Raw genomic sequence first — 27,840 nt, forward strand, 5'->3', positions numbered from 1 at the left:
AGTAACAAACACATAGAGTGACTTAAAGACACACAGAGTTACCAGCTTGGTTCTTGGAAGCAAAATAGATGCAACAGTGAAAAGCATATTATATTAGCTTGTGCAGAATCCTCCACTAATGCATAATTCTGATTGTAGAACGAGCTTGTTTAGAGCTACCTGGGATATTTGTAAGCAGCACTGTATTGAGCTGAATAGGCATAGCAGGTAGACAAAAGAAAATAAGTAAACACTGAAATAATTTTGTTTTTATTTCCTTTATTATAATTGTTAAGCCAGAAGAAAAAATATGCTGTTTTGGTTTGGAAAGGTTAATTCAGCTGAAAATAAAGCTTGTTTTGTGCTTATTCTTTCTGTTGCTTTCTTTGAGTTCTAGTCACATTTTAAATGAAATCATCAGTTTGAAACAATTGAATTATCTAGCTTTAGAAAAATTTTGAAATGAAAAAATATATTTTCCCAAATCATCTTAATTGTTGTAACTGATGTCTTGGCTAGAACTATTCCTCAAATTTTACTCAAATTCACTAGATTTTTAGCACTCCAGCAACAGCACTTTGGAATTAATTCCTGTTTCACAAACTTCAGTGTTGTTTTTTTCCACTTCCAGTCCTGAATTTCCCAGAGCAGGGAGTTGTCCTACCTAAAAATGCCCAATGTACCATTATTCTGTCAATGTACAGAACAATCCCTGTAAACACAGAAAATGCACCTGGGACAGTTATAAAACTGGTCATCAGTAATGTCAGGTAAGAAGCCAAAAAAACCTGAACCCTATCAGCCAGGCCATTGGCCTTGTCCTGGGCTGTATGGGCTCTCTGCTTTGAAATTCAGTGCCATGAAACAGAACTTACAAGTCCCGTGTGCTTCTTACAGGATTCATAAGCCACAGAGCTGTCCCCACCTCTCCAGCTGTCATCTCCAATCTCATCACTGAGGAGAAATTCATTCAGCTTCTGTACACTTAAACAAACGAACAAACAAAACAAACAACAACAACAAAACAACCACAGGACAGTGAGTTAAATAAGCCCAGGTTTCCATGGGTACTTTTCCAGTTATCTGCAGTCCAGCCAGCAGGATACACCAAAAATATTTCAATAAAAGTTTGCGGGATATTTTCCTCTTCCTATTAACTGTCTGCAAGTTTTCACTTGCCATTGGGGCAATTTTCACCTATCAGGAGGACAGATGAAATAAATGCAGTGGTAGCTGGAAATGAAGAGGAGAACTGAAGTCATGTGCTTGCTGCTAGAACTCTGTGAATATGGTTTCCGTCTCAGCAGATTTCTCTCTTCTGTGCCTCTGCCATGTTTACACACAGTCAGGGTGCATAAATGAGTCATTCACCTACCTGCATCCTCTGAAAATATCAGTGCAGTAGGTGCATCCTGAACACAGCTTTGGCATAAACTACATTCTAACAGGACCCAACACTACACAAAACAGCATAGCCATGGCCAGCTTTGAAGAAATACAGCAAGAGTTCTCTATGCCTACTTTGTAAAACTGCTTCCTGGGAAATACAGCACAAAGGTTCATTTAATTCTTCATTCTTCAGAAAGGCTTTATCTTCCCTCTGTCCCACTTCCTGTAAGACTGCTATAAGTACCTGGCTCCATCATTCTGAGGAAGAGATGAACCTAAACTCCCACCTGCCACGATGGAGCTACATCACTTTGTGAAAACTAAGATCTAGGTGCAGGAGATAGCAGGAGGGTATATACCTTTAGAGGAATGATTTGAACATGAACCTGCAAATGGGAAAGTAGACCTGTTTCAAGACCTGCCTGAGCATTTTGTATGGAATAACCAGTACCTGTTCAAGCTACAGAGGTAGTGGCTAGCAAGAATGTACTGCTATTGTCATTGCTTCCTCTTGTCGGTATACATGTTCTTTAGATGTCTCACTCACATAACAGAATTTCAGTCTTTCATAAGTATATCTGCATCAGGCAAGAATTTATCTTGTAGAAGATAAGAAACCTTGCTCTGATCATCTGCCTAATAAGACATCGATCATTACTTTGTGTTTGAATGAGGACAGGTACCCTCAAAAGTTTTTGTGTTACTAGAACTACTCTTTAAAATAAAATGGAGATTCTGACCAAAGTATTAGTGTTTTAACCTTAACACAAATGAGTGCATACTTGTATACATATATTTAACTGATGGAATTCATTCTTTATTTGGGGGATGTAATGCTCATGGGAGAAAGATGATAGCAAAGAAGATCGCCAAAGGATAAATTTTGTTTTGGCAGACCTGATATTTCCCACTAGTCAGAAATCATTTTCAACGTAGGGAAAATCTCTCATGTGGCTCTGATGCTGCTTTGATAAAAATAAACGCTATTTGTTTAATTTGTTTTTGTTTATTAATGAGTGCTGGTAAATTACAGCTGTGTAGCCTGAAGTCTCACTGATTTTTATTTTAAGCCTTCCAGGTGGGAAGGCTAGTTTGATCTTCATGTCCTGATAGTGCTTGGCCTCTGACATGTTACTGCCCATCAGGTGTCCATCTGTTCCTCTTCGGGCAGCCTGGCAGTGCCTACCTCTAGATAACTGCCCTATGACTGTGACTCTTTCCATATAGACCACTGATGCAATAGCTGAAGATCTGAAATTTGACTTACTACCAACCAGCTTCCTTAAGATTAAGTGTTCTGTACCCCAGCACAAAGGAAGCTGTTTTGTCAGGTTACTTGCAGAAGTGTATGCGTGGCACATACATGCTTCTGATGAAGTAACGCATTTTATGAGTTCCTTTTTCTTTTTTTTTTTTTTCTTTTTTTTTTTTTTTCCACTTTGTGCCAGCTTCCTTGCTGTCCTGACATTAACATCTCTTGGACTTGAAGACAAAACTCCCAAATTTCTGCCTTGCTCTGCTTCCTCTCCTGCACCTCTTTAATGTCATTCAGGGGAATGACAGTAAAAAATTAGAATTTCCTCTATAAGAAAAGTCCTGTAGTGCTGTTGCTCTTGCATAATTAGTTCTTCAGTGCCTTATGTTCCTCCAATCACTCTCTTTCCAAAGAGAGTCCATGCTATCACTAGACAATGAGAGAGAATTATACTAACTTCTCACTTGAAGCACAATGCATCCTTTGTGGAGGTCAAGTTCAGCCTGTTGCTCTCCTTGTACCAGCAAGGCAAGCCTTACTAGATAACTGCAACCCAGCCTCTCTTATCAGCCTCTGCATTGGCTATAGCCCAGAAAAGTACTATGTGAGTGCAATGACAGGTGGCAACACTGTGAGAAGAGAAGCAACCTCAACACAAGAGAGACCGGCCTGGTTCTGAATCCAGACTTAGAAACTTAGTGAAGTTATAAAAAAGAACAGAACACTTATCTGTCTCTGTATCATGCAGTGAAGAGAAATGGTTACTCTGTTTTCTCTCAGGCTTATAAACATTCTGAGTCCCACCTCTAAATCTTCTTCCAGGTGACTAGGTAGGAACAACCTTTTTCTCTAGCACCTTTCCTGCTGTATAAATGAATGTAGATGTTAAGAGCTGGAGAAACTACAAGGACTGCTTACCTTACGATAGCCTTGACTGCAAAACGAACCACAGTGGAGAGCAGAAACAATGGTGTGACAAGGATGTGGAACAATGACAGTGATGCAAAGGCCTGGGCAGGCTGCAGTGGCTTGTCATTGGTATATGCATAAGTCACAAATGTCTGTCACATCAGAAAAACAGAGCATATTAGTATAAAAGCTCTTGAAAACAAAGAAAACAAACAAAATGTTTTACTTCAATAAGGCAGATAACTACATATCTCAGTTTGCTGGGAATTCCAGAAAATTGAAGAGAAAGGTGGGTCCTGCTAAAGTAAAAAAGAATCTAAACCTTTGCGAGAAATTTCAAGTGACTCAAGCAATTAAGAATGAAAAATAAAAATCTTTGTAAAATCAAAACGTTTAGTTTTGTAAAGTTTTGTAGAAACTTTGTAAAGTTTCAATGTTTAGAGAAAACAGACAACTTAGAAAAAAATCTACTAAATGTTTTTACTTTTTTCACAGACACAAAACTATTATTATATTTCACTGAATTCTGGTACACACCATCATCATACTCTGAGTAAGGCCAGAATTTGGTCTCTGCAGAATTCTTACTGACCAGCAGGCCATAACTACTGTAGTGAAGGCTAAGATTCATATCTGGCCAGAGGACAAGCAAAATTTATTTCTCCTTAAACTCTGTAGTATGCTTTCATGAATACTGAAATGGAGGCTTACAATGCACTGTGTAACAGGAATTATTTTTCACTGCTAGACAACAGAAAAGCAAAGCCACCTAAATGAGAACTCACAATGAGAGCTCTCAAAATGAGAGCTTCTGTGTCTATAAAATGGGCCTTTCATTTTTTATTATTTATTTATTTATTTATTTATTTATTTTTGAATTACAGCTGGTGAAATACCAGTACTGGGAATGGGCTTTTCTAACATCATGCTATGCTCCAGCCAGCACATGTGCATTAACTCATGTGCTGTTTTTATGACTGTAAACAATGGTCCTGCAATAACACCAGTGTCCTTCTTCTCTTTCTCCTCCTGTCTTTTTCTTTCCCCTTTTTTAAGAAAAAGAGTGAAAAAAAGCATTTCTTACTGCAAGAACAGCTGCTATTGGTATGGCTGCATTCATAAAAACTGGGGAAGAGAGATAAAATAGGCATCAGATTACATGATATATAAAAAACAGTCTTACAATATGGAGGTAGAATAATCCAGGTATTTCCAATTCAAGTACTGAAAAGTCCCAAGGGAAAATTCCTCTGCAGGAAGAAATTTCCTTCCGTGACAGAGAGATCTTAAACATACAAATGAATAAGCCAAAGAATTATCTCATTTGTATACTTTAGTGAACTTGGATGAAACGTTTTATGCGCACAATTATTATGCAACATAACTAAAACATTATCCCCTCAGCTCTTCCTCAGTACAAGAAATACAATTTGTTTTAGACACTAATTTATCTTTGCTGTAATCAGAGCTTCTGATATTATCTGGAGACTCCTTACTATAAAACAACTTGTAGTTGTAATGTCATAATTAAGGTGACAGAAAACTTACTACAAAAACCAACAAGACATCTTCTCAAGTTTCTGTGTTATGTATTTGTCATGTCTTTTTACTGTAATACATTCCACACAGAAAAATGTCATAGAAACAGCTGTATCTAACTGTAGCTGAAGTCAGAAGGAATGTTGACATGAGGAACAGGATGCATTTCCAAGAGCTAAAAACAGTTACTTACTGGAAAGAGATGTATGAAGAGCAAATGTTTTGAGACTGGTGAGTTCCTTCATTCTTGTTTCTTCTACGCTAGTACAAAATATGTGCTCCCAGGCATAGAGCTTTAATAACTTTATGCCTTTTAGTATTTCGTTTGTTTTCTTTAATCTCTCAGTAGAATAGTCCTTTATTTCAAAAGAAAACAAGGATAAGAAATTGACAATGCTTTGTATTTTTAATGAGAATTTTTCTTCCCTTTAATTCTCTTGTAAAATTCATTAAAGAATTATAATTTTGTTTGTGATTTTGCATAGGATTTCGGTTGTCAAACAGAGTAAGGCAACATACAATTTCAGGTTCTTTGGAGATATTAAAATACTTACAATCACGAGGAAAAATTAAGTGACTCTGTTCTGAGAAGAGAAATAAAACAAAATACCTGAATCCCTCAAACAGGTTGAAACTTGGGAAGGTGGATTAGTAGGTCGATAGTGTCCATAAGAACAGATGGAAAACTACACGTGTAATTGCTGATACAGGACTCATTTTGGGATTCATACAGAATGATCATGAAAATAGGTGAGATGTTTATTCATGTATTTAGCTAATTGTTCCTCACCAGAAAACATTGCTCATATGTGCACGTAAAATCATAATCCAAAAGATTTTATGAGTCAGAAGAAATTCAGAAGAGAGCAAAAAGAAAGATTCAGAAATGGTGAAAGAAAGATTTCTGAAACAGTGCAGAAGATAAATCCTCTATTGTTATAAGCTGCAATAACTCAACAGGATTGAAGTGTGCTGAAGAGTAGATACACTTAGATATAATTTGCTTACTGAATATTAAGATAACAATGATCTCTAAATATTTGAGGACTCGCACATCAAAGGCTGATCAAAAAAGTTCAAGGGCCATGAGAATAAGGTTAAACATTAGACAAAGTATCAGAAAACACTTGCAACTGGTAAACTAGATTAGACGATAAAATAAACTCGCAGCATTGAAGAGGGCACAATAGATATTAATCCAGCAATGCCAGCTGAGTTTTAGAGAATTCAAAGGCTTGGAGCGAAAGCGTAACCTCCAGCCATTTCAGAAGGGGGTTGTATTCTTTAATAGAGGGGGGTTGTCATTCTTTAATAAAATACTGCCATAATTTATCAGTCACTTGTACTATTTGGTAACATCCCATGAAATACAACATTTGAATTTAGGAGTAACATCCTTTCATAGAATTGAATTCAAAGAAAACTGTGCCATTTGGGTGAAAATACTCTCTGTGGAGAGGACAAACCAAGGCCCACACACTTTTTTTGGATTCTTTCTGACAAACATTGAGGTGGTTTTCTCAGACAGCAAGGGCTGCTGAGCCACAGAGAAACAGAAAGGGAAGAATGATGAAATTAAGTGATGGCTTGCCCCAAATATAAATTACTTACCAGTGTGCTCTTCTGAGCCTCAGCCAACTTTGTAGCTATGAAGTACTGTATTGGAGCTAACAGTACAATAACCGCTGCACCAACCAAGGCACTTACTCCAAGCAAATTATAGAGTAGAATGACACCCATTATTATCTATGAAGAAAAAAAGATATGTAGAAGGAAAAGTAGATTTCAATACACTGGAATGATAGCAAATATATCTATATTTTTATTCTTCTAATAAACAGCTAAATGTTTCCTAGGAGTTAAGTGAGACCTTATTTCAGAAGGTCATGTTTAGAAAGTGTGGGAAATGAACCCAGATGCCTTTATTTCTGACATTAACTGCAGTTTATTTTGGTGCCTGGTAGTCCTAACTCCAGATAATGATTCCAAAGAACTGAAGTAGCACCAAAAAAGATGGTGCTTGCCCCAAGGCATCTGACAGAATCACTGGCCTCAAGTCTTATTTACACTACAGCTCCTTACATCAAGCTAGAAGCATTCAAAGGTCATGGAACTGTCATGAATCACTTTTGCATTCTGTCCTATGGATCCTCTTCCAACTGCAGACAGAGGCATGTCTAAGACAGGCACTGAAGCACAAAGCAGACGTGCTGGGAGTGACACAAGCATGAGCTTGTGCATCAATACTGTATAGCTCTGTAGGAAAGTACCAAGGTGCTAGCTGAGCACTACAAAATGTTTAGAAACAGTACCCACACAGGTTTACTTGGGAATGACTGATGCAGTTACCATGATTCTGGTGCCAAAGTTAATACAAGCTCTATAACATAAGTATTTTAATATAAAGCTTCACTTTATGGTACAGAGAGATCCTCAGTGATAATAGGACATGTAGAACTTGTTCCCCACTTTGTTTTGCTCTCCCTTACATGACTCAGCTCTCTCTTTAAATCTGCCCTATTATACAGAATATGAAGAATTATAAAGAATCAGTGGAGTTCAACATTCTGAAAGCATTATTTAGATTTCTAGGCATCTGTAATGTAAGTTAACATACACAGATGCCTTTTTCTTAGCAGAAAAGTACAAGATTTCAGGTAATAATTTCTATTTGGGGTAAACTCCAAAATCCTTACTGCAGGCCCAATCCCATTATGAGTTTTTGCCCTTTGATAGTAGGCCAAATATATCAGATACACGATACATTTCCTAAGGTTAGTAACAGTATTCAGCAAGCTATGGCCAGTTATACTACATTTGATCACACTGGGCGGATATAAATTCAGTATTTGCTAGAAGCTGTTCTGCTTGAGAAAGGGGCAGCCTTTACAACTGCTGTTTCTTGGGACATCCCTTCTAGCTCATCTCTTTCCCGGATAGTTCCATCATCTTTTCCAAAGCAGTATGTTTCTAATCGAGTCCATAGTTACCAAGGGTTATTTCATTCTCTCTTTTTTTTTTTTTTTTTCTTTCTTTTTTTCTTTTCAAAGAGCTAAGAGCTGCCAATTGAACTGAACAAGCATAAAGACACATTATCACAATAACAGTGCCACTGACATCAACTGCATAATACTTTCAGAAGGAAATAGTATTTTCCTTCCGATTTTATTGTTGAAGCAGAGCTGTAAAGTACTCACTACAATTTATAGTGCTTTAAGCACAGAAGGAGACTAGTAAAACCCAGGCCACAAACGCTCACTAAATTCAACATCAGGTGCAAATTCCTGGGTGATGTTATGCTCATTCTTGGACAAAGATATGATCAAGTTGTTCTTGTGTTCACTGCCTACTGACTCCCTGAAAGTGAAATACTGATGAGGAAGGCCATTACATTCCTTCAGTAGAACCAGACCACCTGTTCATTTAGTAACACTGATATTAACAGCAACACTTCCAAATAAACCTGGATGTGAAACAGAAACCTCTTTTTATTGATTTATAACTTAAATCTGAACCCTCTGCATTATTTCTAACGTCTGTTACCACGCAAACTTTTTTTATGTCTTTTTCTCTATTAGTTATTTTATGACCATCTAAACCCTACCATATCCTAAAATATACACATAAAAACAATATTTGTTTCCATTAGCAGTAGTCATACTGCTGTCTAGTGTAATCAATTATTGACGCAGTTCCAGGCAACAAGAATGGCTTCTATACCATTTTTAACTTGTTTGGTGTTGATGGAGGACCATGCCAATCCCACCTGAAGCTAAAATTTTGAATGTGGTATAGGATTTCAAGCTTTTTGGAAAATCAGTGTGGCTTAGGACCTTAAGTTATATATGTACTTCTGAGGATTTATTTCAGGACAGTAATTATTACCTTTCCTTCCTACACATCTGCTCTTTTTTTTCCACCCTTGATAACAACCAGGTGTTTGTATCAGAGCACCTCTGAGCATTTCACGCAGCACAGTGTTGGTGCTGCCATCAGTCACAGAGCAGAATTCAATTGCTTTTCATTCCTGCCACAAAGTGCAGTTACAAGTGGGCACTGCAAATGCAACGCTTGGCTCTGGAGAGATGCCCATGCTGCTGCTATGTGGCAGAAGGAAAAGCAATGACTTGTGTCAGTAGACGAAGAGAGATGAGCAGGGAAAAGATGACAGGTCATAATTTTAAAGCCACAGATCTTATCAATGACAGCAAAATCCTCAAAAAAAAAAAATCCTCTCTTTATCGGCCCTTAAAGACACAGCCTCACAGTTCTTGGAGGAGATGACGGACCACATTTCTGCTTGTTAGTCCTCTTCCAAGAAAATGAGCATGAAGTGCAGTGCTAGAGGTTCTGAATTTGGTGTTAATCTCACAGCAGACATATACTCTTTTCAAACAGGTTGGAGGATCCTGACATTTGGCCCTTACTTTGATGCTCTACCTGAACAGGCATAGCCCACAGATTGGGGCACAGGAACAAGAACCACATTAATTGATTTGTTTCTATGGCGACCAAGTTATTGATTTGTCCCAGTGTCATCTCTCCCATGGACAAGTTGGATGTGGAAAGTCTCAGGATCTTATTGTATATCATTGCCTGTGGGAAAGGAATAAAATGGCATATATGAAAATTATGTCATTATAAAGCAATAGCAGCAGCAGGATGTTTCACATTTCAGTATCAGTGATTACCTAGCACAGCCTTTCTCCCACTCTCTCACTTGAGACAAAGAGAGATGGAGACAGAATGAGAAAAAGAACCAGAGAGAGAACAGACTTTTAAAAACTCCAAAAGCTTTGCTGTTTAATGCAGACCTAAAACAGAACAAAATGACAAGAAAACATCAGCATTGAGGAGACTGGGCAGATCTTTTTTTGATAAACACATGGTGAGCCTGGTTTTCTGGGCACTGTCAAAGAAATTCTTGTTTCCAGTGAAATAGTTGAATTCAAGCTATGAAGTTTTGAACAAGGTGGATTTATATTCCTTTGCATTTCTCTCCTGTACCTAGCCATCTATTTCCATAAAATCTGTAGGAGCTTAACAGGGTTTAAGGTTAATTAGGGCTTCTACCTACCAGAATTTTAAAGACAAATGCTGTGAGCCCAGTCACAGCTGTGATTAAATTTCACACAGTACAGCTTTAGGGAATTTTTTAGAATAATTTGTACTCTCTGCCCTGTTTTGTCTGTGAGCAAGGTAAATCCTATAGAACCCCATTTTGGCAACCAGGAATCATAAAAACATAAGCAAATAATCAGGTACTCTTTCTTCATCAAGTCTACACCCTCAATCCTGAGAGAAGAGAGAAAATGTTTAAAACAGCTACATCAGTCACTGTGCACACAGAAAGAGAAGCCTCCACAATGGCACAATAATCCTGTGGTTAGTTATACCTGGGAGAACATCAGTGCAACTTCTGTTCTGCTCAAAGTCCTGATACTTTCTGGGGAGTTTGGTTTGTGGATGTTCCAGCTACAGCCCACAATTTGAGCTGGAGTTGCTGGTTTTAGTTCATAAGCATGACTTTCACAAAGGGTTAATGGATGCTGGCTTTAAAGACAATTTTGGAGATGAATCATTCCTGTCCCATCCCACAGGGCTCTGTGCAAAAGGGCATAACTGTTCAGAATCACCACTCATGATTCATGGACTTGCTCTCCAGTAAAACAGCTCAGCCAATGATATGGCAGATGACTCTGTTCACAGTCAGCAAAAATAACTTCCTAAGCAAATGAACAAGGCAAACACAGAGCTTCAAACTTCAATATGCTGAACAATGCTGCTTATCTTCATATGACTACCTGCAGAGATATGTTCTTAGATGCACAGACTGAATGTTAAACTTCTCCATATTACTATGATATGTCTAGTTCTCAGTGAAAGGAATTGCTGCCATGACTTTGGCTGTGTCAGTGATATTACATTTTCTAGTTTTCTGTGTAAAAATACAGTGCATATCTTCTCTCAAACTATTATTATTAACTGAGTCTTTAAACAAAAACAAAAACAAAAACAAAAAAAAAAAAACAAAAAAAAAAAAAAACAAAAAACAAGATAAATGAAAGTACAAAGTGGGAGCTAATGTCAGTGAATTTCTTGGCAGATCACGGGAACATCTTTGCTCACCAGTAAAGCACCTCGTAGGTTGATACCCGTTTCTGTAGTCACATAGTAGGAAGCCTGCAGGAATGTCCTCTGAAGGATAAGGGCCAGGAAGAGGAGGACTGCTAAAACATAGACATTCCTGAGGAATTCCTCTGAGGAGAGATATGAATTTGACGGATCCTTTGACTGAAAATAAAAGGAAAAACATGACAACAGTGGCAAAGGAGGGATTGTCTGTTCTGCATTAGAATAAAATATATTGATAGTAATATGGGAAAGTTACAGGAATTATAACTCTTACTGTTGTACATATCATAATCATTTAGGCAGAATTTAAACTGTCTGTTCCTGTTCCAAAGATTTAGGACACTAATTTCTAGTAGTTCTGAAATAAATTGTTTTTAGCAGAAGAGGGACAGTGAGATTACCATGCTTGGTTTATCATTAGTTTATCCATTGAATTCTGATTTGGAGGATAGAAATACCACTCAGCAGAAGATAAAGCTTATTCCACCTGCACATGAAGAAGTTGAAAAAATAGTATTTTCTATAACACGTGATTGGTTATTGGTTTATTGCATTGATATTGCAATATTAAGTATGTTGCATTTGTACAATATGGAAGCAATTCCTTCCAGAAATATAGTCTATTTTACCTTTGTACTCTGAATAAAGAAATATTTTAGCTTCCAGTATTTCCCATGAAATGACATGTAAATGCCTCTACGCGGAAAAACAATTCTTGTTTAAAACACTTTATTTGTTTTCCTTTTCTACTTTTTTATGTTCGTTGTGCTACTCTGTTTCAGCCAGAGAAGGAAATAAATGTACCAAAATACTGCAAGGAAGGCTGTTCCTTTGGCATTTCCGATCCAGCTGGAAGCAGGATTTACTGGAATTCTTACAAAAAAAAAAGAAAGGAAAAGCCTGTTCTGAAATCCCCAGGCTGATGCTGAGATGAAAGGTCTGAGAAATACTGAAAGGTAAGCTGCGTATCTACACTCTTACAGAGTCTTTCATCACTCTGGGTTGCTGTAACCTCCCAGAGGACTGCAGGGAGGAGAGAGGTGCCCTGAGCTTGCAGGTGCACTTCACCATGGTCACCCAGCCAGGAGAAGTTCAGACTGGTCATTAGGAAAAAATTGTTTACTGTGAGGGTGGTCAAACACTGGAACAGGCTTCCTAGAGAGGTGGTTGATGCCACAGGCCTGTCAATGTTCAAGAGATGTTTGGATAATGCCATCAATAATATGCTTTAACGTTTGGTTAACCCTAAAGTGGTCATGCAATTGGAGTAGATGACCTTTGAAGGTCCCTTCCTATTGAACTGTTCTGTTCTTTCTGTTCTGTTCTGGTTCTGCTCTGTTCTATCCTATTCTCTTCTAACCTCACTCCACTCTCCTCCCTCTGTCAAAGACACAGTGAATGGGTAGCCTGGGTTTGGGCTGAACCCGTTGTGGGGCTGGGGGGAATCATTTCCCATCCCCAGTCAGACATCTTTTGTACAAATTAAACCATAAAATTCCAAAAGTCATAGATGTACGCAAACATTTATAAGCACCTAATGGTGTTTTCCAAAGAGCTAAAGTCTGTAAGACACCTAAATCCTGCTGAAATAATAGGACTGAGTTGGTTACTAGCTCAAGGCCTTTTGAAATGAGGGCTGCCTAAGTGCATAATTGGTCAGATAAATCTAACTTCCCCATGTGTACATAGTAGGGATAACAATAACAAACTACCATTTGTAGATACCTTTATCAATATATATAGGGTTCTCATGAAGTAAGGCAGAATATCCATAAAATTCAAGTAATTTACATTAATCGAAGCTAGAAAGAATTTAAAGGAGAAAAACATAATAGCAAGAACAACCAAGGGAAAGTTTATCAAAATCTGTAAATTAAAAGCAAATGTATTCTGAAATATATCCAACAGAAATAGTAACTGTCTGTCACCAAGCCAGCCTCTTGGAGCACTTTCAAGTTCTCTGATGATTTTAATCTTCCTCTTAGGCAATGGTGATTAAAATGCGACAAAAGAATACACTTCACTGAAGAGTGCAACAGATAAAGGAAGGGAAAAAGGTACAGGTTACTACATTTGAGATCCAGAAATGATCATTCCCAAACTAAAATGTTTTGTTTGTTCAACAAGCAAAAACAAAACAAAACAAAACACACCACCTATTTTTGAGGCAAAAGATGTACTTTGCCTTTTAATTCTGTGGCTCAAATCCAGTATGTGGAGGTTCAAAGATGATAAAATGCTTTATTTGATAAGCTGCACAGTTACACTCTGCTTCTTCAGTGTAATGGCTGGATGAGAGTCTAAAGCCAAATTGAGAGAATCAGTCAAGAAAATGAATGTCAGGAGCAAGCAGCCAAGAAGATGCTTGGATAACAATGACAGTCAAATCTGTTATCTGCAGAGGAAAATTTTATTCCATTACATACCTATCTGCTCATTCAAATATAAAACATTCACTATATAAAGTGTATGGCTGTATTTCCATACCCTAAAAAAGACAAAGGAAAATATTTTTCTTGTGTTTTGTATGATGTCAGCTAGTAAAATAAATGTTTTCTTTATGTTTTCACTAGTTACTAACAAATTCTTGTTCTTATGACAGAAAATGTCTTGCATCAGAGGTTTGCTCAATGCTTTGGGAGGTGATAATCTGAAAGTGCAGTCTCAGTGAAGTTTGAAATATGTAAACCAGCAACTTTTGTGCATCTCTAGAAGAATGGATTCTATTGAACAAAATGGATGGCCTTTAACTTTGCACATACTCAGTGTATTTCATCACAGCAACAAGCAGAATAATCAGTCATAGAGGGTGACTACTCTTGGCCTCTCAGAGGAAAATAGATTGCAAATTGCTCCAAGTGTCAATGACTGACAAATAGACAGATGGACAGAAGTTAGGCAGAATCCCCAGACTCTTCCTTACTGAATCCATCTTTGGGGCACTACCAGTGAGGTGTCCTGCCTGAAATGAGGAGGCACAGAAGCTGTTCCTTCTCCCCAGAAGTTCAGAACAGACTCCACAGAGAGGCAGACAGCTGGGCAGCTGGGGGAAGCCTGCACTACCTCTGTACCTGTGCTGCATTCATACCCAAGACTTTCACTACTTAGGTCTATAACTTGATGGTCTTTCACCAAAAATACCCAATTTGCCTGAAAGTAATAATAAAACATTACAATGATGATCATAGGCATATAGGAACATACAGTATTAAATATGTGATATCAATCAAGAACTTATGCCAAACAAAATATTTTAATCCATGTTGTCGGGTTACCTTTTCTGTTGTATTTGTGTTATTGGTTGTGTTCTGGAAGCCCTGGACAATGCCAGAAATGCATAATGGCCCAGCAAAACCCAGCAAGTCAGCCAAGTAACGGAAGGTGCTACTGAGAAGAATTGGTCGTCCAAAAGCACTGTACATTGCTAACCATATTGAGGGACTCCGGTTGGGCTGGTCTGCTACCTTTTTCTGGAAAACAGAAAGAAAGGTGTCAATGCACCAAGAGGCCTCCTTGGCAGTATGTGGCATCTTCCCTTTCATTCCTGTCTGGATGCCCAAATGGTTCCTGCAGGGTGTTTTAAGGGTAGACAAAGCACTAAACATGATGTAGGTATCAGCAGATTTCAGACACTGTTCACAGCAAATTCAAATTCTGCCTACTCTTGGTAACTGTGGTTCCTCACCTCTAAATCCTAAAACTTTTCTGAACCCATGAACACAGGGATGCAAATACAGATTGAGCATACTGGTATGTAGATATTGCTCTTTGTCATGTGTGCTCAGGAAAGGGTCTGACCTTTCAAGCCCTTGCTCCTATGGATAATCTTTACTTTCACAGTAGGTGTGAAACAACTTGATCCAAAGACTTCTGATATGAGAGGGAAAAAATATGGTCAGACACCGAGAAGAACATCATTTAATTTATCTGGATTTTCTTCTCTCTCTTGGATGCCTTTCAGGAAGATTATACTTCAGCTAATCACTAATTACTGCACTCAAAAAGGTGAAAGTGGTGGGCTATTTTAGGAGGTAAGGTTAAATCATCTAATGGTCCTTTTGAGCCTTCAGTTCTGTGAATCTGTGCAATATCTTGACTCTTGCACTAAAACACCAGCCAATGGATATCTCTGAGCCTTGTCAGAGGAGTACTGATATTGCTGAGGCCCTTTTAATCTTAAGAAGAAAGAGGTTTATTTAACAGATCCATGGTCTGCAGAGTGCTGTCTTGCACTTTGGGCAGCAGCTTTTGACACTGTAAAAAAGCATCTGTCATTTTTCAAGTAGCACAAATGCCTGCAAGTTATAACCTAAGCCAAGCACTCTTGAGTGTTCACAGAGACATTTTAAGTAAAGCCCAGTAATAACAGGCCCCTGACCCAGCAAGTTAACCAACAAAAAGCTAGTATGTCTGTATTGTCTGTCTGCTTCATGCATTTTTTTTTCTCTTTTCTCATTTTTTTTTCCTTTTGTGCCACTTCAACAGTGAGGTAGAATGTTCCCATGGTGCCAAAAATATACAAATGTACTGGAGGGCCAGATAACTGTTTGCTGGCTTCTAGGGATTAGACCAGGCTGGTCATAACCAATGGCAAGAAGTGTAGTAGAGAGAAATAGGCAGCATGGGGACAAACTAGACCTAACAGGCTGTTTTCAGGCTCTCCACTTCACAGAAGCAATTCTCTTTTTTTGTTGCTTGTAGGCAAGGAGAATGTATGTCACAGACAAACTTTGGGTTATTCAGGTAGCAGAGACCAAATTTTGAAGATGTTTTGACACTTGAAGATGAAACAACCAGATTAATAAATAAATAAATGAATACAGGTGGAATCAGACAGACTAAAAATCCCATTGAACTAATTTAGAAATAGGAGCTAGAGTGCAATTTTCTCAAGCCTCTTCTTTCCTGTTGAAACCATGGTACTGACAGAGTGACCTGGTCTGAATGGGTGTTATGCATGTTCTGCCCTGCATTGTGCCCACATCCTCACTGCTGCTGGGGGCAATCCAGACCACAGCAGCAGACGGTGGGCAACTCTGCACAACTCTGCACCCAGGGACTCCTACACATCTGTATCTCACCAGGCAGCTACAGAGACCTGCACTTTAACTGTTTGATAGGAGTTAAGTTACCTTCTTAGGAAAATGCATGTCGTCTTTTAGAAACAACAACACATGCTATTCTGGGCATTCCATCAATGGCAAATTTGGGAAATGGTAATGATGAATTCTAATTTCTTTAATTATTTTTTTGCTATTTTAATTGCTGTTTTCATTACTTATACAAAATTCACATAATTGTCATCACTGCATTTAATGCATTTACTCTTCACTGAAATTCTACTAATTAAATTAAATTAATATTCTAATTACAAGTGCAATTGTCATCCTCCTTGCTATTCAAGCTAAGTATATCAAAGACAAAAAAAATAAAAAAAAAGATAAGATCAAATGTAAGCCTTAAAGTTACTGTCTTTCCCTGATATCTGCCACTTCAATTTGTGAAGTCATTCCATATTCCTTCAAAGAACTTTCTACCAAAAAAAAAAAAAAAAGACATTAATTATAAACAGAAAAATAGAAACATCATTAGACATTTAATATCTGTCACAGGGTTGTTAGACTATTAATCTCTACTGCTTAACAATGTTTGTTCTCTTTGTATTTAATCAGGACTTCAACATAACTGAAGCATCTAATGTGAAGGGAGGAGAAAGAATAGTGGATTTTTTTTAATAATCACAAGAGATTTTACAGAATGGTCCTCTAGGCCTAATGTTATGAGCTTCAGTATAGTATGGTGTACAGTGCAAATCTCTCCTGGATATGTGATATATGCATTAGTTTGTGGTTTGAAACATCTAGACCACTTGTACAGTTACCAAAAAAAACAAACAACACCAAGCAACAGCAGAAACACAATCAAAATACTTTTAAGGATTATATGACAAGTCCTACTCACATGTAGTACATTGGTCCAAAAATTTGTCTGTGAGAGATTAGTTTGATATTATTAAGGACTTTTTTATCATCTTAATCTTAATAAAGAATTATTTATCTTCAGCCAAAATGTTCTTTTATAGAGTGGGAACTGGGAACATGCATTAAAGGTCTAACCCTATGCACATGGTGTGCACCACAGCTTATTTTGCAGAAGCAACCTTCCTATCCACTGTTACAGTTCTTAGAAAGGTGAGATTAAAATACAGTGATCAAGTATTTCAGTTTCTAGGGCAGACTATCTAGAAAAGCAAGAAAATATACTGTGTCTATCTTTTAGGATATTTACTGATGGAAAAAAAAAGTAAAGGAAATCCAACTGCAGCGTGTTTTGCTGAAAATACGTCCTTTAGGAAAAAACATTGCTTAAGAAAAAACAAATACATTGTTTAGGAAAAAACTCAAACAACATATTTAAGTAAGCTTGGTTATCAAAAGAGCATGTTTTACCTGTTAGTTTATAATATTTTCTACTTTGAAAGAACACATGCTGTATTCTATTTTATGATTATTCTATTTTATGTTGCCTGTTACAAACAATCTACAAATCCTGTAACAAACAACCTATATCTTATTGTAAGAGCTGGAATGCCTTTGGCAGTAGTGACTACTAGACTAAGAGACAAATAGAATGTCGATCTCCAGTTATTTAGCCTTTATTGTACTGTTTTAAAGTACTTTATATTATGATAACATTACTGATAACTGACTTCAATAGTCTATAAAATATAATGCAGCATGAAAGTGATATTAAAATTAAATGACTTGATGCTTTGAAAAAAATAGTTATAAGTCAATAATTTTGAGCAGTGTTTGTATTAACAATGCCAAGAACTGCTTGATGCAGATTGGTAAATGTAAGAAAAGAATAGTGAATTCAGATTTGTCACCAAGAAGTGTTAACTGTGTGTTAACTAAGTGTCTCATGCGTCAGTGGGCAAACCCTCATCTGGTAGGAGCCAGAAGGATTCTGTCAAAAGAGTTGAATACAGATTTCAGGAGTGATCCTACTGGCATCAAAGGTAAGAAGAAAAGGTTCCACCCAGTGTTCACAGACTTCATCGTTACTCAAGTGGCGTTTTATTTTAGCAGAATATAGCAGCCACAGAACATTGGTCTCAGCCCTACAAGCCTACAGTCCGATCTGCGTGGGACACAGAACAGGAAAACAATGATTTTGAGCAAACGGTCATTAACCTAATTAATTTCTCTTGCTTTATCTTTTGGTATGCCTTCAAATTAAATTTCAGACAGAAGGGACAGAAAAACAACAACAACATAGCAACAAACCACACTTCATGTGAGCTGTGTCAAAGGCATTTTACAATACAAAACATTCATTTTCATGCGCAATGTCTTTCATCAAGGTGTGATAAAAAGGTTTTGGAAAGGAACAGTAGCCTTCCCACATGGCCAGGGAGTACAGATGAGATCAGATCTCTGCAGGTGCAGGCAAGGGTAACCCAACTTAATCCAGCGGATATGGGGGCTCCTCTCACCACCTGTGGAAGGTTAGTGTAAAATCCACCCTGTCAACAGAGACAGTGACATAGCATTTATTCCAGATTGCAGACCGTGCAACCTTCCAAATTCTGTGGCTATTTTCTAACCTGGCCATGTACAAAACCAACATGTTGCTTTTAGCACTTCGGTTTACTTCCACACTGTCTATAAAATACCAGTTAAGGGTTACAGCCTGTTTTAGAATATTAGCACAAATAGAGGCTATCATAATCTTGAGACTTCAAACATTTATGCAAACCAACAGGAAGAAAAAAATCTGATGTAAGTCATCTTTATAAATGTAGGTGCATGCAAATGTATGGGCAAAATTCTGCAAGTGTTCATATGTTCATGGTGCACATTGATGGAAGCTATGCACTGAATGCTTGCATTCATGCACAGGAGCAATAACACACTTCAGTTGCCTTTTGGAATCTGAATCACGTGTTTGTGCAGGCACACAGTGTATCTGAAGATACAAATGAGCTACAGACAAATGCTTGCACTGTCGTATGCTTGTGATAAAGAAAAGAACAAGAGTGAGCTCTTCAGGGGTATGTATGTGTCTAAGGCTCATTGGTCTCTTTAAGTAAGATTTAGGCACCAAATGCTTCTTTAAGGAGCTGGTCTAAGAGATGCACTTCTCCTCTGGTGTGAAAAGCCCAATTCTGATGACTCCATAGTTTTCTGCTTAAAGTAGAGTCTTTGACTCTTTGATAGCCTAAAAATCCATTACAAAAGGCAAAAGAAGCAACCTCAATCTATTAAAATGTAAAGAATTGTACTTATTAGGCCTTCATATCAGAGACCACAGAATAGTCTGCAGCTCCACCGGCTACTGGGTGGAGAGCGCTGCTCTTTCCAGCTTCCCCTTGCATTAACATTCTTAATTGTTTGCTCCCCTTCCAATGTGCATCTTAGAGGAAAACCACAGCTGAGCCCTTACATCATATAGACAGGTTTGTCCATGAGTTTGTACCCTCTTGCAAGGGTAAAGGACAACATGTAGAGCTTAGGGATATGGTTGTAGAGCTTAGGGATATGGTTTAGTGGAGGGCTGTTAGCGTTAGGTTGGAGGTTGGACTCGATGACCTTGAGGTCTCTTCCAACCTAGAAAATTCTGTGATTCTGTGATTTACTTAAACATGCAACATTTCTAAGGCAGAATTTCTAAGGAGAAAGTGAAGATGAGTATTTCCAGTTGAAAATACTCATCATTAGAATACACTTCTAAATTAACATGCTGTCATGAATATCTAGTATTTAAACAAAGCTTTCCTTTTTAAAGAGGAATCTAGCAAGTGATCATTCTGTTATGGTTCTAGTATCCTCTTGCTCTCAATTTGGCAACTCTCCCCTGCTGTAAATTCACTTAAAACCAAAAAGTAACTATTGGATTAGAACTTCCTATACCAAGTTTGACCTTGGAACAAACAGTCCTAAATTAAAAATCCTAAAACCAGGATTTCATAGAAGCAGAAGAAATTCACAGTGACTTTACGGTTCTGAAAGCCAAAACAATGACATGGACATCTCTGGTTACCTTTTGTTCCTCATATGCTTCTTTGAGGCAAACATAATTTGTCAGTGCTCTCATTGCAATTGGGAGTTTCCCAATTGCCTTCAAGTCCACAGGTTTCTTGTGAGCAGATATGATGAGAGTATTCATCCACCAGTAAGTCGCCTTTGAGAGCAAATTGACAAATGGCTGAAGAAATCTCACCCCCAGGTCCTGTAGATCCTCTGGTGGCTTTACTTTCTGAGGGTTCATAAAAAATACATACCTCTGGAAAGAAGATAATAAACAGCATGTCCCCAGGAATTATCTTATTAAGCGCAATTTCTAGTAAAAAATATGTATAATATAACTGCAGTGACAAATTTGCATGTAAAAGCAATTATACATTACAATCAAATATACATTTGCATTTAAGCAGGAGTATTTCCATTTTGACAATGTAACTGTCAAATAATTGACCACTGTGGTATGTAGACAATCCACTATACCCTACCAGTACCACCTATCTCTGTCTGAATAGCAACAAAAGAACTCTTGGTATATGTTTTAAATTACAATGGGTAAAAGCATATGCTTGTTTATGCATATATAGTTTATCTGCATTAACATAGCATATACTGTACAGATTACACACACACATACCTATACATGCACAAATATGCTTGTATATCTATATACACATGTATTCTCTGTATGTATATATATTCATATGCACACATAATAACAAGTCTAGGGCCTAAATCAAGGATATATTTAAAAAAGACACCAGGTCCCATTGATTTCTACAGAATTAATGAGACATCCATAGATAAGACAAAGTTGGATGTAAACTTGACACAAGTTACAGTTACTGGGACTAATGATCCATCTTCATCCCTGAGATACTACAGATATCTTTTCAGAACCTGATCACGAAATCACATACCCTAACTCGAATAACATTGATCTCCACAGCCATCAGCAGTCCATAGAGAATGACCATAATTCCAGTGATGCAGAAACGCAGCTGAGAAAAAGGCACACCATCCTGGCAGTATCTGACAAGCTTGATTGTTTTGGTGACAAACGCCATTACCCAATAAAGAAAGAGAGCTGTAAAACAGGTGCACATGCATCATTATAAAATACATAGTTTAGCTATAATAATGCTGCAGAAGCTGTAGCTTTCTCAAGCAGAAATATTCTTAAGCTTAATTCGATGCAAGCATGGTGATCTTCTGTATCACCAGCCTGCAGGCTGGCCAAGGGTAATGTCAGCCAAAGTCAGGAGATGGGGATCATGAGATTTACTTTGCATTTTCTTTTCACAAGTCACTGTTTACTTTTCTTGGCTACCACCTTTCAAAGAGATCCACTATGTTGAGTCTTTGCACAGTTAAAAAGTCCATTAAAGACAATCTGATGGGAAACTATGTTAATAAAATTAAGTAAAAATCACTTAACATGACAAATATCTTATTGCATCTTTGAAATAGTAGGGTTCATCATAGGTGTGCATTTGGAAATGTGTTTATTTTGAAACAAAGTATACATAGTTTAATTATATCCTGCAGCCTGGTTTGTATCTGACAATTACTAGTTCAGGTTGTTGAGATACAGGTAATTTGGACAGTATAGTTCCATGAAACATTATCCTTCATTGTCTAGTCAAATTCTTCTGACCACCTGCTGACTGAGATAGATGTCATGAATACAAGGTAGCTGTGTTTCTCAAAGATATACCTTCCTTACCCCCTACCTGCCAAGCGTATTTGGAAAAAGCAAGGGATGGCATTCATTAGACTGGATAAATGCAGAGTAAGCTGCAATAGATGCTGAGAAACAACAGCCATCTGCACAGGATGGCTTGTGAACAGATTACTATTAAAAATGGCCTTTCAAAATAGCCCTTTTGAGTTGAATAAGTTTTTCCCCAAAATTAGTGAGCAGTGTCAAAAAAGAACACCTAAAAGCTCATGCCAGAAATACTATAAGCATACTGTGCTTTCCCTTTTGTGATTATTTTTAAAAATAGTTTTCTCTGTGTACCTAATAAAAGGTGTAGTAACTCCTACAGCAATAGTAGTTCTATGATCAGAAAATTACTTTTAATATTCCTCTGGATTTCATCTTCCTTTTCAATCTAAGCAAGCTGACTTTGGCTAACCTACTGCTTTTTGTAAGAGTACAGAAATATCAGACTCAGACTTACCTAACAGTAACTTTGGAAAGTTAGATGTTTCAATGTTATGATAATAGACTATGGATACAGTAGCAGCCACAAATCCCATTATAGCTGGTAGAAAGAGATGGAGATGGCGAGATTTCATTTGTCTGAAAATAAATGAGGTTTAAGTTAGTGAATTTGGTGTCTTTATTCCCCAATATTACATTGCTAGGTATTCTGTTAAACTACTTAAGAGGACAAATATGACTTTCCTAGTAGCATTTTTTTCTCCATGTGTATGTGTTAATTTCTGTCAATATTTACTTACTGTTATAGCTTGAGAGGAGAATAACAATTATCTAAGAACAGTCATTTCATTACCCCTTTGAAATCAAGAGTTTCTGAATTGATGCTCCATCTTTTTTGGGAAAAAAAGCAACTCTTTAGAACATATTAGCAAGCATGTCACATGTTAACAGTGTACATTAACAAATTTGATTAACTTGGCTATCCACCCATCACTGTCACTTACGTATCAGAAACTATGCCCTCTGCTATTTCACACACATGTACAAACAGGAGAGTGAATGTCAGGATCCACCGTAGGTTGTGTCCAGGGAAGTGTAGCCATGTATTGTGGTGAATCTGGACTTTGGAGCTTTGGCTTCCCCAGCCTGGAAAATAATATTAATGAAGGAAGAAAGTTAGCATTCAGCCAGCAAGAGATCTGGTTATCCATTCTAAGCCGTAGTCATGCTTCATCAGTTGAAAAGCAAATCAACTATCAACATCATAAAAGAGCTACAAGACCTGTTGTTACCTACCCTTGTGACCCAGGAGTGTCTGAGTTGCCATGTAGCCCTCCATAATTTAGATCTGACCCTGCAGACAACAGGACAACAGACTTTCCAAAATAGCAATCAAAGAGAAGAGGTTCCTGGCCAAGAACAAGGATGAAAAAGACAATAGGAATATCTTGGTCTCTCCCTCGCATGACAGGGGCTGACAGAACTGAAATGGTGGTGTCGTCATGTTTTTCCCAGCCACAGATCAAGAGCAGGCAAAGCTGCCAACTGATATAAAAATACATCCTCCAATGAGGCCTCAAAGAGATATATTTACTTCAAACAAATAAAATTTATTATGTCTCTCTCAGGCCTGGCTGGGAGCACTATCTCAGGGGATACCAGGCAGCCATTTCCCAGTCTCCTCTGGCGCAGCCTGGCCTTGTGCATTCAAAGCTCCCACTACCAGAACTCAGCTGATTTAATCAATGAATTAAATTTGAAGCCTATTTCAGTTTCATCACCTCAGATATCAACTATCCTCTTCAGAGAAGATTGTCTCTAAGCCAGTAACCTGAAAACAAGCTGGACACCAGGGACCTGACAGACGTGTCAGTGCTGTGAGGAACTGAAGTTTGATCAGAGGTTAGTCTCTCATGGTGTCAAGTTCTTTCTTGCATGTTGCTTTGTAAGGCAACTTGTCCTCTGTCCTTTCCCATTCTGGTAAAGGCCTGTCCTGAACCATTCAGTCTAAATGCTCTGGTCCGTACATGTCCCTTTTACTATACGGCAAATTCTGGAACTCACAGAGAGAAACTCAAGAACACAAATTTTTAGGGGAAGTAAAAAAATAAAAACACAACCAACCAACCAAACCAACAAACAAAAAACATTTTTAACCAGGATATGAGCTTTCCATCTTTTTCTTTCAGATGGTGCAGAACTGAATTTAAAGTTGAGGATATACCTTTGATACACAAGGATCGCAGAATGAAAGAATCATAAAAAGGTTTGGGTTGGAAAGGCTCATCTAGTTCTAAGTCCCTGCCATGGATGGAGGTAGTGTCTCATAATGCATAGGGCTCATCAGGTGACTAAGACATACACAAGAACCCTTGTTTATTCATTTTTGGAAACCATCAGTCTATCACCATTTCATCCTTTAATATGCAAAGTACTGCAGGACCAAAATATCCTCTCTTCTCCCTGTCTAACTCAAGAACTCTCCAGAGTTTCCAAAGATTTTCCTAGTCAAATATGTCTTCCTTTGACCTTGCTTTTATCTTTGTCTCTTCCAAGCTGCTTTTCATTTTTATTTCCTTTTGCACATAAATCTGCACACATTTCATCATCAGTTTTCAATTTTAGATTCAGTCAATGTTGTGGACTCTAGCTGGCTCTTAAAGCTCTGTCCAACACCTACTTCTCCTGTTTATCATGGTACAAAATAGAAAAGAAAGAATTGTATACACACACACACACACACATATATAATTGCATGCCATATAATTTAAGCTACCATGTTTTATTTCTAACATTGTTAGAAAACAGAGTGAATTCTTAGTTGTCACAATACTATTTCAAAATTAATTGGCTAATACCTGTAAAAATATTAAAGGAGCCTGCTACAAGTTGATACAACACAGAAAGTTGTAAAAGATAATGTCAGCCCTCAGACCCTGTACTAGGTTTCAAACACTTCTGCAGAAAGCCCTGTAATTCAAGGATGGCTTACATCTTACCTCAGAGAAAGATCCAGCACTGATATTAAGATTTCTGTTGGATGCAGTGCTCCATAACCTTTGTTGTTGATTTTTTTTTTTTCTCCAGTCTTTAATTACTCTTCTGTTAAAATTTGTTTCCTATTCCCCCATTTAATTATTCAATTAGCTTTCAGTCTCTGGACCTTACGATAGCTTTGATTGCTAGTTATTAAGTGTCTTAGCTCACCAGCCCACTTAGCCCAGAAATATTTATCATTTATTATTTTCATTCCCATAGGCAAAGATTGTAACCTTTGCTCTACCTTTGCTTCCAAATATTGGCAAAAGAGAGAATTATTCTGTTTTAAAAGTTTCCTACATTTCTCCTACTGCTAGATCCAAGATATTCTCCAAAATTCGCATAACTTCAAGGGAATTCAGACCCACTGTCTTAAGTCTTATAGCATCTATAAATAACAAAGTTTGCAAGTTGCTAATTTCAAATCTGAAGAAAGCCTCTCCAGAGAGGAGTTTCAAAGCATTTCAAACTGTTTTTTCTGGTTCTCATCCATCTTTCTTTTTTCTTACTTCAGATTTGTATCTAAAATTCCCAATATGTCAAGTGAGTTTGCTCCGGGTCCTCTGGATCAAACCACTCTTTCTCTTCTTTTTAAAAATTATTAAATACAAAGCATCCAGCAGTTAGCACCACTGGCCTCTAGGCACATGTAAACATGTCTGAGTTTAAACACATGCTCAAGTGTTTGTAGGATTGCACAGCTCCACTGAATAACTCACCAATGAACAAAATTGGAAAGGTGATAAAAAGCAGGAAGACATGGGGAACCAAGTTGAGGGCATCCACAAAGCAGACATTTCTAAGAACACCAGCACTGATGTTATAGGCTGAAGCATTGTCGTTACCACAAAATGCAAGCCTCATGGCTTCCAGAAGGTCTGGCTACTACAAAAAAGAGAATACAAGAGACATGTTGAAGCAAGAGTTGACTACCAAGACTGCTAACATTTATTTCAGCTACATACAGAGAGAGAGAGAGAGAGAGAGAGAGAGAGAGATACATGAGGAACACACTGAGCAATTGACAAAGAATAAATTTCTGGTATTTTGAAAATGCTCTGGAGCCTGTTCAAGTACAAGCACATTGGAAAGAAGGCCGTGTTTATATTAAATATATTAAACGAATATACATTAATTAAATATACTGTGCAATGTCTTCTAGTGTTCATTATATGCACAAGAGTTAGACTGCAAGTGCTCTATATTCATAAGAGGATGTGGAAAAAGAACAAGAAATTTTTGAGAAAAAATACTTTCACTTCTAGTAAGAAAACTCAAGTTCACATTAGCTGAATCTTGTGTGTTACTCTTTCTTTGATGAGACAACACTCTGCGCAACTTTTCTGTTCATAAGATTTGTTGCACATTTTCAGTGCAAGCACATTGAACCTTTTGTTTAGCAGCTTTGAATTCCCTGATATTTTGCATTTTTTCATTGTCCCATTGAACAACAGTGATCATATACACTAGTCATTCCAGACAAAGTGTGAACCTACTTAATCAAAGTAGGTTGTATTGAAGATTGCATGGGCAGTAAATCAGCATTCATGCTTGTTGATCCTGCAAATCCTTATGCACATGCTTAGCCTCATCTAGGCCACTATTTGGCTTCCATGTTTTCTTATGAGATTATCTTTGTACACCAAGATAAGCTCACGCATTCATGCTTGCAGAGTGTGGGCTACAATATGACCCAGAGTTATGGCCAGATTCTGGCTTTTATCACCCTGTGCATTAGTTATTTATTTATTCTTCTTTATAGGAAGATCAAAGAAGATTGCCACCAAAATGTTTCATTGCTGGTTTCTTTTCCCAAAACCTATACACAGAAATGTAGTGCTGTAGAATAGCTTGTGTAAACTTATCTGCTTACAACATTGTTTTTCAAATTTTACACGCTAAATAAAAAGAATGCCTTTAATTCAGCGAAGTATATTGTATGTTTTGGTGAATGCATCTTTCTGTAATAACATTGGCATTAAAGAGTTTTGCATACTCAGAACAATAAAGACATGCAAAAAATACATGAATACAATTTAAAAAAGAAAAGTTTAGTTCAATGAGGAAAAATGCTTTCCTTATTTCCTTAGATAGTTCAGACTAGTTTTATCGGTTTACTTGTTTAAAAACGGTAAATATGACAAGGTAAATATAAATTACTCAAGTACTACCTTGGAGAGAACACAAATACAAAGATCTTCAAAAGAATTCAGAGATCAAAGAAGCACTTTGAACCTCTGCTAATCCCCTCTTTTTTTTTAAAAATACTACTTTTAAGTAGTATTTTGCTGGGTCCAGAAAACGTAATCCATATTGAAATATATCACTGTAACATGTAAAGGAGTTTAATTGAAAAGAATGTGATAAATGCAACCCCTTTTCCAAACATATCAGGGATTCGTGGATTGAGATTTACCAGAAGTGAAGCATAACAAAGGGTCATATGGTGGACCACATTCTGCAAACATGAATTCATGTACCTACTGTGGTGCAACAGATGATGGGTAACCCACTCAATTTTCAGTAGAACAAAATTTGATGGAGAATTTGACCCAATCTCCAAAATGAATAGTATGATATGACCACTATCAATCTGACATTATACTTTAATATAAAATATATTCAAAATTCTAAATGTTTAATAATCCAAAATAAGTATTCCTTTGAATTCATGAATTCTTTCTAAATAGTCTGTAGAGTTATTAACAGAACAAACAAATAACTTAAAAAAAAAAACTACAAGGAGATTGTTTTTAATTTGTAAAAGCTTGACATGTCTCCTTTAAGAGAAACATAATGGTAATGATAATCTCTTGAAAATCAGAAGTGTTGTTTCCTCATTTTTATCAAAGGTCAGAAGTCCAAGGGAGTTCTGCTGGGAATTTTCCTCCCTTTCCCAC

At 37.3% G+C, this 27,840-nt stretch overlaps 1 protein-coding gene across 3 annotated transcripts in view; it reads right to left on the reverse strand.

Moving 5' to 3' along the window:
- ABCC9 (ATP binding cassette subfamily C member 9) overlaps positions 1 to 27,840 on the reverse strand; it is a 73,557-nt gene that overhangs the window by 40,041 nt on the left and 5,676 nt on the right. For all 3 annotated transcript variants that reach the window (XM_032208032.1, XM_032208031.1, XM_032208030.1), the window contains exons 3-15: positions 25,660 to 25,825; positions 22,906 to 23,047; positions 22,419 to 22,540; positions 21,153 to 21,319; positions 20,252 to 20,494; positions 14,482 to 14,676; positions 11,201 to 11,365; positions 9,512 to 9,667; positions 6,683 to 6,817; positions 5,265 to 5,427; positions 4,617 to 4,657; positions 3,542 to 3,684; positions 855 to 963 (exon numbers count right to left, since the gene is read on the reverse strand). In XM_032208032.1, the coding sequence (XP_032063923.1) occupies positions 855 to 963; positions 3,542 to 3,684; positions 4,617 to 4,657; positions 5,265 to 5,427; positions 6,683 to 6,817; positions 9,512 to 9,667; positions 11,201 to 11,365; positions 14,482 to 14,676; positions 20,252 to 20,494; positions 21,153 to 21,319; positions 22,419 to 22,540; positions 22,906 to 23,047; positions 25,660 to 25,804 (1,926 nt within the window). In that variant the 5' untranslated portion in view covers positions 25,805 to 25,825. The remainder of the gene's footprint in view (positions 1 to 854; positions 964 to 3,541; positions 3,685 to 4,616; positions 4,658 to 5,264; positions 5,428 to 6,682; positions 6,818 to 9,511; positions 9,668 to 11,200; positions 11,366 to 14,481; positions 14,677 to 20,251; positions 20,495 to 21,152; positions 21,320 to 22,418; positions 22,541 to 22,905; positions 23,048 to 25,659; positions 25,826 to 27,840) is intronic.

Source organism: Aythya fuligula, chromosome 1 (assembly GCF_009819795.1).
Source record: "Aythya fuligula isolate bAytFul2 chromosome 1, bAytFul2.pri, whole genome shotgun sequence".
Classification (NCBI taxonomy): domain Eukaryota; kingdom Metazoa; phylum Chordata; class Aves; order Anseriformes; family Anatidae; genus Aythya; species Aythya fuligula.